At 46.2% G+C, this 12776-nt stretch overlaps 1 protein-coding gene across 1 annotated transcript in view; it reads right to left on the minus strand.

Annotated features, from left to right (window-relative positions):
• Positions 1–6178: 6178 nt before the first annotated feature.
• The window catches only part of LOC130206703 (NACHT, LRR and PYD domains-containing protein 12-like), a 35335-nt gene continuing 28737 nt past the window's right edge, over positions 6179–12776 (minus strand). The window contains 5 exon segments of the mRNA XM_056434785.1: positions 6179–7388; positions 9174–9347; positions 9442–9615; positions 9708–9881; positions 10361–10654. Coding sequence (XP_056290760.1) covers positions 7337–7388; positions 9174–9347; positions 9442–9615; positions 9708–9881; positions 10361–10654 — 868 coding nt within the window. The 3' untranslated portion in view covers positions 6179–7336.

Below are 12776 nucleotides of genomic sequence, written 5' to 3' on the forward strand. Positions count from 1 at the left end.
TTAGCGCTTTTGGACCATCAGGGAGGGAAGTAGCATCTTTTTTGGCAGAGCTAACACATCAGAAAGCAACACAGTTTTCTCTCTTTTTAGGAAATGATAAACAGATGGATAATGTGGCCTTTTGGTTGATATCACTGCACATCTGAATGAACTGAATTTGAGGCTACAAGGCAAGGACAATTCAATTTGTGAACTGATGACCGCTGTCCGCTCCTTTCAAAAGAAACTTGAGTTGTTCAAGGAAGACCTGCAGGGAGACTGTGCACACTTCCCAGCAGTGCAGGAACAGGTTCAGGGACAGAGAGATGCGTCTTCTTTTGTTGACTTCATTGATAAGCTGATCGTAAACTTCAGCAACCGTTTTGACAGCTTCAGCTTTGGACAGCAGCTCACAATGTTCATTCAGAACCCATTTATCATCACTGATGTCAGGGGGTTCTCAAAGGAAGTCACACAGAACATTAAATGGGTAAATCCTGGGCCTCTCCAGATGCAACTGGTTGATCTCCAAGCAGATGTGTCCCTGAAAGAGCAGTTTCTAAGAACTGACCCTTCCACTTTCTGGCTCCAAACGGTCCCTGAGACAGCTTTTCCAGGTCTGAGGAAAGTTGCCATATACATCTTGACCATGTTTGGCTCCACCTACAACTGCGAGGCAGCTTTCTCCACGATGAATATCATCAAAAATAAATATCGTTCGAGGCTCACCAATGAGCACCTCCACATGTGCATGAGGATGGCCCTGACTCAATTCAATTCAATTCAGTTTATTTGTAGAGCCCAATTTCACAAATTACAAATTTGTCTCGGAGTGCTTTACAATCTGTACACATAGACATCCCTGCCCCAAAACCTCACATCGGACCAGGAAAAACTCCCAAATAACCCTTCAGGGGGAAAAAAAGGGAAGAAACCTGCAGGAGAGAACAGAGGAGGATCCCTCTCCAGGATGGACAGAACAATAGATGTCATGTGACCAGAAGGACAGATTTAGAGTTAAAATACATTCAATGAATGTGACAGAGTGTATGAATAGTTCATAGTAGGCATATTCCACGATGGAGACCTCCACGATCCATCAGGCAGATGGAGGTGGGGAGGAGGAGGGCGGAGTCTCAACAGTGGGCGGAGTCTCAACAGGACAGTGGCGCAGTCAGAGCAGGAATTCCACGACCCAGACCTCGATGATCCATCAGGCAGATGGGATCTATGCCGTCTCATAGGGTCCGATGACCCCATGAGACGGAAGTCAAGGACTCGGGAGAAAGCAGAGTTAGTAACGTGATTGAGAGATGAAAATTCATCCTTAAGGAGAAAAGAGGAGATAGGTACTCAGTGCATCCTAACGTCCCCGGCAGCTATAAGCCTATAGCAGCATATCAAGGGGCTGGACCAGGTGAACCTGATTCAGCCCTAACTATAAGCTCTGTCAAAGAGGAAGGTCTTAAGTCGACTCTTAAACGAGGTGACTGTGTCTGCCTCCCGGACTGAAATTGGAAGCTGGTTCCATAAAAGAGGAGCTTGATAACTAAAGGCTCTGGCTCCCATTCTACTTTTTAAGACTCTAGGAACTACAAGTAGTCCCGCATTTAGTGAGCGTATCTCTCTAGTGGGGCAATATGGTACTACAAGCTCCTTAAGATATGATGGAGCATCACCAATCAAGGCTTTGTACGTTAAGAGAATAATTTTAAAAGTGATTCTTGATTTTACTGGGAGCCAGTGCAGAGCAGCTAGTGCAGGAGTGATGTGATCTCTTTTCTTAGTTTTAGTGAGAACACGAGCTGCAGCATTCTGGATCAACTGGAGGGACCTAAGAGACTTATTAGAGCAGCCTGATAATAAGGAGTTGCAGTAATCCAGTCTCGAAATGTGAGCAACGCGAACCAATTTTCTGCATCTTTTGAGACAAGATGTGCCTGATTTTTGAAATATTACGTAGATGAAAGAATGCAGTCCTTGAGATTTGCTTTACGTGGGAGTTAAAGGACAAGTCCCGATCAAAGATAACGCCAAGATTCTTTACAGTGGTGTTGGATGCTAGGCAATGCCGTCTACAGAAACCACATCACCAGATAATTGATCTCTGAGGTGCTCAGGGCCGATTAAAATTACTCGGTTTGTCTGAGTTTAACATCAAGAAGTTGCAGGTCATCCATGTTTTATGTCTTTAAGACATGCTTGAATTTTACCGAGTTGGTTGCTCTCCTCTGGTTTTATCGATAAATATAGTTGAGTATCATCTGCATAACAATGAAAGTTTATGGAGTGTTTCCTGATAATATTGCCCAAAGGAAGCATGTATAAGGTAAATAAAATTGGTCCAAGCACAGAACCTTGTGGAACTCCGTGATTAACGTTGGTGGTTATCGAGGCGTCATCGTTTACAAATACAAACTGAGATCGATCTGATAAATAGGATTTAAACCAAATTAGTGCCGCCGTCTGAAATGCCTGAAATGACTGCTCCAGTCTCTGTAACAGGATGTCATGGTCAATGGTGTCGAATGCAGCACTAAGGTCTAACAAGACCAGTACAGAGAGGAGTCCTTTATCTGGACTAAGGTCTAACAAGACCAGGACAGAGAGGAGTCCTCTATCAGCACTAAGGTCTAACAAGACCAGGACAGAGATGAGTCCTCTATCAGCACTAAGGTCTAACAAGACCAGTACAGAGATGAGTCCTCTATCAGCACTAAGGTCTAACAAGACCAGTACAGAGATGAGTCCTCTATCAGCACTAAGGTCTAACAAGACCAGTACAGAGATGAGTCCTCTATCAGCACTAAGGTCTAACAAGACCAGTACAGAGATGAGTCCTCTATCAGCACTAAGGTCTAACAAGACCAGTACAGAGATGAGTCCTCTATCAGGACTAAGGTCTACTAGACCAGGACAGAGATGAGTCCTCTATCAGCACTAAGGTCTAACAAGACCAGTACAGAGAGGAGTCCTCTATCAGCACTAAGGTCTAACAAGACCAGGACAGAGATGAGTCCTCTATCAGGACTAAGGTCTAACAAGACCAGTACAGAGATGAGTCCTCTATCAGGACTAAGGTCTAACAAGACCAGTACAGAGAGGAGTCCTCTATCAGCACTAAGGTCTAACAAGACCAGGACAGAGAGGAGTCCTCTATCAGGACTAAGGTCTAACAAGACCAGGACAGAGAGGAGTCCTCTATCAGGACTAAGGTCTAACAAGACCAGGACAGAGAGGAGTCCTCTATCAGGACTAAGGTCTAACAAGACCAGGACAGAGAGGAGTCCTCTATCAGCACTAAGGTCTAACAAGACCAGTACAGAGAGGAGTCCTCTATCAGCACTAAGGTCTAACAAGACCAGTACAGGAGTCCTCTATCAGCACTAGGTCCAACAAGACAGAGAGGAGTCCTCTATCAGGACTAAGGTCTAACAAGTCCAGTACAGAGAGGAGTCCTTTATCAGGACTAAGGTCTAACAAGACCAGGACAGAGAGAGTCCTCTGCTCAGCACTAAGGTCTAACAGGACCAGTACAGAGAGGAGTCCTTTATCTGCTGCCATTAAGAGGTCATTTGTAATTTTCACCAGTGCTGTCTCGGTGCTGTGGTGTTTTCTAAATCCTGATTGAAATTTCTCAAATAAACTATTATGATGTAGAAAGTCGCACAATTCAAGCCCAGGTTTAAAGTCCTGGCAGGACAAGCTAGAGCTCAATTCTCACACTGAGCAAACAAGTGGGGGAGTGGGATGCAAGAGTGATGCTCTAAAACTGTTCAATTGTTAAGATGTGTTGAGATTTATTATCTGTAAAATTGTTTGAGACTGTGAAACAAATGGGGAAATTTAAGCTTTTCCTCCCTTTATTTAATTTTTCTGAAGTTAAGCACTTTATTTGATTATTATTATTTATTATTACATGCACAATTTTCATTTTGTATTTATTTTATTTTAAAATGCAGCCCTATTTTATTTAGTTCATGAGAACATTATACATATCTGCAGTCCAGTTCTATGTTACATGATAATAAATATTGTTAAAAAGTGTTTTAATCGTACTGAATTCATTTGATTTGAAAGGTATTGATTACATGCAGATGTTGATACAACTACCAGGCTATATATATCACACTAAATAGTTAGACATTATGATCTTCTGGACCTTTGCTTCAAGAAAATTTCTCTAACTGGACCTCTTAACATTTTAGTTGAATACCCCTGGTCTACACTGACTCTATAGTCCACACTGACTCTATATTAACTCTATAGTCCACACTGACTCTATATTAACTCTATAGTCCACACTGACTATATTAACTCTATATTCTACACTGACTCTATAGTTCACACTGACTCTATATTAACTCTATAGTCCACACTGACTCTATATTAACTCTATAGTCCACACTGACTCTATAGTCCACACTGACTATATTAACTCTATAGTCTACACTGACTCTATAGTCCACACTGACTCTATATTAACTCTATAGTCCACACTGACTATATTAACCCTATATATTAACTCTATAGTCCACACTGACTCTATATTAACTCTATAGTCTACACTGACTATATTAACTCTATAGTCCACACTGACTATATAGATAGATAGATAGATAGATGTATACTTTATTGATCCCGCAAGCGGGAAATTACAGGCAGATCCAGGAAGATTACAGCATAACACGAGGGAAGAGAGGAGAAAATAAAAAAACAACCCCCAGAATATGCCCCTAGAGGGGTACAGTGTGGGAGCAGAAAAAAACACCTCAGCACAAAAGCACATACATCTAAACAAGACGTGCAACGTGGAGGAAGGGGGGAGGGGAGGTAAACCAAAGACTGGGTGGTCAAGCTCAGCCGTCGGGGGGCAGAGGGTAACCAGCGTAGACAGGCAGCCAGCCATCTGGCAGCCCGTTAGAGCGCCAGTAGACCACACTGGGGCATAAAGCAGGCGGCGTGGGATGGGGGTGAGGGTAGTGAATGCACATCAGTGTGTGTGTAGAGTTCGTGTGTGAGTGGCCCGGTAAGTCGTCCTCCCCCAGGCCACAACAGACAGAGTTCTCAGTCCGCAAGATGGTCGTTGCCATGGAGATAGCCTTGAAAGGTCCTGGGGATACAACAACCACAGGTGTTTGTGGATAGGGGGAAGGGAATGAGAGAGGTTCTCACTTCAGCGATCTTCAGGGGAGTTGTTGTTCCAGTAACGGCCTTGGCCAAGCCCCGTTCTGGTTGAGGGAGCCGAAAGCAGATAAGATTGGGATTGTTTGGTCTTCCAGCAGCTACATCCAATTTGCGCACCTACTATTCCACCACTTTCCTCCCAATTCCCAATAGGATTTCAAATCGATCCAATTTCGTCGGGCAGCCTTAGGGGGCTTTTAACGGCTGTCACCGTTTCCTTAATTTTCCGATAAACCAGGGCAACGCCAAATCCAAACAGCAGAAATCCTGTAATCATAGTTCCGAATAGGTAGATGTCATCTACGTCCTCCACGGAAAGGGCTGCAAGGCATCGACACGCCACTGGCTCCCACGCGTCCATCGTGTAACCAGCTGCAACGTCCCGGCAGGACGGGCAGGTTCCCCCGAACCCAAGCTTCTCGTCGAGAAGACGGTGTCAATTTCGTTGAGAGACCAGTTGATCAGATGATCAGTTGATCGGTCCATAGTTTTAGTTCGAAGAGCGATGCGGAGAGAGTCTCTCAAGTATAGAGACAGACAAGACAGGACGAGAGAAGCCAAGCAGGGAGGGGAAGGTCATGGGGAGGAGAGGGAGAAAAAATGCGACCGCCTTCGTCGAGAGCCACTTAGTCCACACTGACTCTATATTAACTCTAAAGTCTACACTGACTATATTAACTATAGTCCACACTGACTCTATATTAACTCTAAAGTCTACACTGACTATATTAACTATAGTCCACACTGACTCTATATTAACTCTATAGTCTACACTGACTATATTAACTATAGTCCACACTGACTCTATATTAACTCTAAAGTCTACACTGACTATATTAACTCTATAGTCCACACTGACTCTATAGTCTCCAGTTCTCTGGACTCAGTCTCAGCCGTTAACAGTTCTCTCATGAGCCCTAAACAGCAGATTGTGTAATAACAGTGTAATAAACCAAGAGAAGAGTTACTCCCAGCAGCTCAGTACGCATGAAGAGGTCTCAGCTCGTTGAGGTTAATTTGACATCAACTTTATTGTTACAGGAGCAAAAAAGCCGTGAATGTAAAATACATAAAGATATAAAACATGTGAGTACGTATTTTCTCTGACACTCAAACTAAACTTCATCACGAGGAGCCAGAACACGATCGTGTTGATAACGACTCAACTGGTTTGTGAGGGAAGAAGCTCGACTGGCATTCATCTGAAATAAAGTAAATGTCCCCTGTGCCATGGCCCTGCTGAGACTCCGCCCACTGCTGAGACTCCGCCCACTCCTCCTCTCTACCTCCATCTGATGGATGGTGGAGGTCTGGATGGTGGAATATGCCGACTACCAACTCTTCATCCACTCTGTCATATTCATTGTGTTGTTCCTGTGTTTTAATTAGTGTGTAATGATTCCTTCTGGTCACATGACATCTATGACACCTGTCCATCCTGGAGAGGGATCCTCCTCTGTTCTCTCCTCAAGGGGTCTGACCTTCTCTCACCTAAAGGGTTGTTTGGGAGTTGTTGCTGGTCCGATGTGAGGTCAGAGGTCAAAGGTCAGGGATGTCTATGTGTACAGATTGTAAAGCACTCTGAGGGGAATTTATAATTTGTGAAAATGGGCTCTACAAATAAACTGAACTGAATTGAGCCAGTGATACTCAACGCTGGAGCCAGAGCCACTGAGGATCCTCTGATCCGGAGCAGCAGAGATGATGGTGGACTCACTTCCATCTGAGGAGAAGAGAAGCAGCATCAGCACCAACAGCCTTCAGTCCTTTCAGCTCTCATCTGAAGGTCTTGAGGGAACCCTCTGGACATCAGGTCTGTTCCTCCGCAGCTTCACTCAGTACACAGTGGACAAAGGGCTGAGGGCCCTGAACGCATCATGACTGCAGGAGCAGAGAGGCGTTCACTGCTCACTGTAGTGATGGATTCACTGCTGATAGAAACCACAGTCTCAGTGACATGTGAACGTCTCATCTGCTGAGAAACATCCAATGAGAGAGATCAGACTGAAGAGGACTTCTGTCTCTGGACATGATGTTGTGAGGAAACTAGCTTTACCAGACCCAACATGGAGAGTGATGAGGACCAACACGAGGTATTGTCCAATGGATGGCCAGGAGGAGGATGAAGGGGGCTGGACTTTAAACTTACAAGGCTGAGACATGCTGAAGATCAGCAGATCTCTTTGAGCCGACTGCCGGCAGGTCTACAGGAAATACTGGATCTGTGTTTAATAATAATAATAATACATTCATTTTATAAGGCGCCTTTCAAGGCACTCAAGGTCGCCGTACAACATATTTAAAAATGGACACAATTAAAAAGCAGAACAGTTAAAAAGCAAAACAGTTAAAAAGCAGAACAGTCTGCAGCAGAGCAACCAAGAGGGGAACAGGTCAGCCATAGGCCTGCCTGAAAAGGTGAGTTTTGAGGTGAGTTTTGAATAAAGTGATAGAGTCAATGTTTCTGATGTCAGGGGAGGAGTTCCATAGGCGAGGGCAGCGGCTGAAGGCTCATGACCCCATGGTGGACAAACGAGCTGGGGGGACGGTCAGGTTGATGGAGGAAGCAGACCTGAGAGACCGGGTGGGGATGTTGATTTGGAGGAGGTGAGACAGGTATGGAGGGGCGAGGTTGTGGATGGCCTTGAATGCATGGAGCAGGATCTTAAAGTAAATGCGGTGTTTGATGGGAAGCCAGTGGAGTTGTTGTAGAACAGGGTGATGTGACAGATCGAAGGGGTTTTGGTGATGATGCGGGCAGCAGCGTTCTGGACCAGTTGGAGCTTATGGAGGAGTTTCTGGGGGAGACCAAAGAGGAGGGAATTGCAATAATCCAAGCGGGAGGTGACAAGAGAGTGGACCAGGATTGCGGTGCTGTTGGGTGTGAGTGAAGGGCGGAGGCGGTTGATATTTCGGAGGTGGAAGTAGGCAGACCGGATGGTGGTGTTGATGTGAGTGTGGAATGACAGTGTGCAGTCGAGGACGACACCCAGACTCTTCGCCTGAGGAGAGGGGAGACCGAGGAGTTGTCTATTGTAAGGGTGAAACTGGGATGCTTGGTGAGAGTGGACTTGGAGCCAATGAGGACAACCTCGGTTTTATTGCTGTTCAATTTGAGGAAGTTTGAGGTGAACCAGTCTTTGATTTCCTGTAAACAGGCACAGAGGGAGGCGGGAACGTGGAAGAGGGTTTGGAGGAAACATAGAGTTGGGTGTCGTCCGCGTAACAGTGGAATTGAATGTTATGTTTGCGAAAATGAGTCCAAGTGGGAGGAGGTAGATGATAAACAGGATAGGACCAAGGACAGAGCCCTGGGGAACACCGGAGGAGAGGGGAGGGTGTGATGTGAATGATTTTAACTGAATGAACTGACTACGTCCACTGAGATATGAGTGAAACCATGAAAGGGTGTGTCTGAAATTCCAATGGAGGCTAGTCGATCAAGGAGGATGGAGTGGGAGATGGTGTCGGCGCTCAGATCGAGGAGGATGAGGATTGATAATAATCCAGAGTCCGCTGCCATGAGGAGGTCATTTGAGATTTTGATGAGGGCTGTTTCTGTGCTGTGACGGGGGCGAAAACCGGACTGGAACTGTTCATAGAGGTTATTGTTGGAGAGGTGAGTCTGAATCTGAGATGCCACTGTTTTTTCTAGGATTTTAGAGAGAAATGGTAGGTTGGAAATGGGACGGAGGTTATTGAAAATGTTGGGGTCTAAACCAGGTTTCTTGAGTATTGGAGTAACAGCAGCAGATTTGAGAGGTGATGGGACAGAACCAGAGGGGAGGGGGGAGTGGATGAGGGCTGTCATCAGGGTACCAGAGGGGGGAGGGAGGAGTGGATGATAGCTGTTATCAGGGGTAGCAGAGAGGGGAGGGAGGTTATGACCAGGGAGGACGGGAGGGGGTCGAGTTGGCAGGTGGATGGCTTGGAAGTCTGGATGAGTTTTGATAAAACGATGGCAATACTGCTGGAACCAGCATGGACGACTCAGACCCTGTACTGACCTCAGAGTCTCCAGTCTACAGTCGGGATTCTCCAGTCTAGCAGACAGCAGCTTCACATCTGAATCCTTCAGGTTATTTCCACTGAGATTCAGTTCTCTCAGACTGGAGGGGTTGGACCTCAGAGCTGAGGCCAGATAAGAACAGCTGGTCTCTGACAACCTGCAGTTCCTTAACCTGAATAAAGAATAAAAGATGAAGGTTATAATCCATTGAAATATTAAATACACATATTAAATCTAAAAAAGTAAGAGAGAGTCAGTGAACTGACCACAGAGTCTCCAGTCTACAGTGAGGACTCTCCAGTCCAGCAGACAGCAGCTTCACTCCTGAATCCTTCAGGTTATTTCCACTCAGATTCAGTTCTCTCAGACTGGAGGGGTTGGACCTCAGAGCTGAGGCCAGATAAGAACAGCTGGTCTCTGACAACATGCAGTTCCTTAACCTGAATAAAGAATAAAAGATGAAAGTTATAATCCATTGAAATATTAAATACACATATTAAATCTAAAAAAGTAAGAGAGTCAGTGAACTGACCACAGAACCTCCAGTCTACAGTGAGGACTCTCCAGTCCAGCAGACAGCAGCTTCACTCCTGAATCCTGCAGGGTGTTTACATTCAGAACCAGTTCTCTCAGACTGGAGGAGTTGGACTTCAGAGCCGAGGCCAGATAAGAACAGCTGGTCTCTGTCATTCTGCAGCTCATCAACCTGAATGAAGAATAAAGATGAAGGTTATAATCGATCATGACAACCAGATGCGTTAAGGTTTGAATGTGTAGCTCAACGTGACAACGTCTTCATCAATGAGCGTTTCTCTTCGTCAGTGTGTTCTTGTGGATCATCATGATGTCAGCACAACACAACCTATAGATGTCCACACCGATGAAGACCATACTGCTGGTCACAGGTCTGGACCATCAGCATCAGGACCCTCTTGATCCTTCAAATAGCCTCAAAATCAAGTATGTGAGGTGTTACGTATGTAACCCATTCTTCCCAATATGCCCAAAACTGTTCCAGTTTGTAGGCGACAGATTATCATCTCCACGTTGTAAACGTCCATCCATGTATTTAGAGTCAGACTTTCTTCCGATAACCATTTCACTTTTGCCTGCCACCAGAAGTACATATATTAAATAGATATACATATTAAATCTATAACAGTAAGAGAGAATCAGTGCACTGACCTCAGAGTCTCCAGCCTACAGTGAGGACTCTCCAGTCCAGCAGACAGCAGCTTCACTCCTGAATCCTTCAGCTCGTTGATACTCAGATCCAGTTCTCTCAGACTGGAGGGGTTGGACTTCATAGCTGAGGCCAGATAGGAACAGCTGGTCTCTGACAAACTGGCACCCCGTAAGCTGAATAAAGAATAAAAGATGAAAGTTATAATCTATTCATAACAACCAGATGTGTTGAGGTTTAAATGTGTAGCTCAACATGACGATGTCATCCCGATGCAGTGATGTGAGACCCTGATACTCAGGTCCCTTATAGACGCTCTCACATCATCCTGATACTCAGGTCCCTTATAGACGCTCTCACATCATCCCGATACTCAGGTCCCTTATAGACGCTCTCACATCATCCCGATACTCAGGTCCCTTATAGACGCTCTCACATCACCCCGATACTCAGGTCCCTTATAGACGCTCTCACATCACCCCGATACTCAGGTCCCTTATAGACGCTCTCACATCATCCTGATACTCAGGTCCCTTATAGACGCTCTCACATCACCCTGATACTCAGGTCCCTTATAGACGCTCTCACATCACCCGATACTCAGGTCCCTTATAGACGCTCTCACATCACCCCGATACTCAGGTCCCTTATAGACGCTCTCACATCACCCCGATACTCAGGTCCCTTATAGACGCTCTCACATCACCCCGATACTCAGGTCCCTTATAGACGCCCTCACATCACCCCGATACTCAGGTCCCTTATAGACGCTCTCACATCACCCCGATACTCAGGTCCCTTATAGACTCTCACATCACCCCGATACTCAGGTCCCTTATAGACGCTCTCACATCACCCGATACTCAGGTCCCTTATAGACGCTCTCACATCACCCCGATACTCAGGTCCCTTATAGACGCTCTCACATCACCCCGATACTCAGGTCCCTTATAGACGCTCTCACATCATCCCGATACTCAGGTCCCTTATAGACGCTCTCACATCACCCCGATACTCAGGTCCCTTATAGACGCTCTCACATCACCCCGATACTCAGGTCCCTTATAGACGCTCTCACATCACCCCGATACTCAGGTCCCTTATAGACGCTCTCACATCATCCTGATACTCAGGTCCCTTATAGACGCTCTCACATCACCCCGATACTCAGGTCCCTTATAGACGCTCTCACATCATCCTGATACTCAGGTCCCTTATAGACGCTCTCACATCACCCCGATAATCAGGTCCCTTATAGACGCTCTCACATCACCCCGATACTCAGGTCCCTTATAGACGCTCTCACATCACCCTGATACTCAGGTCCCTTATAGACGCTCTCACATCATCCTGATACTCAGGTCCCTTATAGACGCTCTCACATCACCCCGATACTCAGGTCCCTTTATAGACGCTCTCACATCACCCCGATACTCAGGTCCCTTATAGACGCTCTCACATCACCCTGATACTCAGGTCCCTTATAGACGCTCTCACATCATCCCGATACTCAGGTCCCTTATAGACGCTCTCACATCACCCCGATACTCAGGTCCCTTATAGACGCTCTCACATCACCCCGATACTCAGGTCCCTTATAGACGCTCTCACATCACCCCGATACTCAGGTCCCTTATAGACGCTCTCACATCACCCCGATACTCAGGTCCCTTATAGACGCTCTCACATCACCCCGATACTCAGGTCCCTTATAGACGCTCTCACATCACCCCGATACTCAGGTCCCTTATAGACGCTCTCACATCACCCCGATACTCAGGTCCCTTATAGACGCTCTCACATCACCCCGATACTCAGGTCCCTTATAGACGCTCTCACATCACCCCGATACTCAGGTCCCTTATAGACGCTCTCACATCATCCTGATACTCAGGTCCCTTATAGACGCTCTCACATCACCCCGATACTCAGGTCCCTTATAGACGCTCTCACATCACCCCGATACTCAGGTCCCTTATAGACGCTCTCACATCATCCCGATACTCAGGTCCCTTATAGACGCTCTCACATCACCCTGATACTCAGGTCCCTTATAGACGCTCTCACATCACCCCGATACTCAGGTCCCTTATAGACGCTCTCACATCACCCTGATACTCAGGTCCCTTATAGACGCTCTCACATCACCCCGATACTCAGGTCCCTTATAGACGCTCTCACATCACCCTGATACTCAGGTCCCTTATAGACGCTCTCACATCACCCCGATACTCAGGTCCCTTATAGTCGCTCTCACATCACCCCGATACTCAGGTCCCTTATAGACGCTCTCACATCACCTCGATACTCAGGTCCCTTATAGACGCTCTCACATCACCTCGATACTCAGGTCCCTTATAGACGCTCTCACATCACCCCGATACTCAGGTCCCTTATAGACGCCCTCACATCACCCCG

The sequence above is a fragment of the Pseudoliparis swirei genome, chromosome 16 (assembly GCF_029220125.1).
Source record: "Pseudoliparis swirei isolate HS2019 ecotype Mariana Trench chromosome 16, NWPU_hadal_v1, whole genome shotgun sequence".
Taxonomy (NCBI): domain Eukaryota; kingdom Metazoa; phylum Chordata; class Actinopteri; order Perciformes; family Liparidae; genus Pseudoliparis; species Pseudoliparis swirei.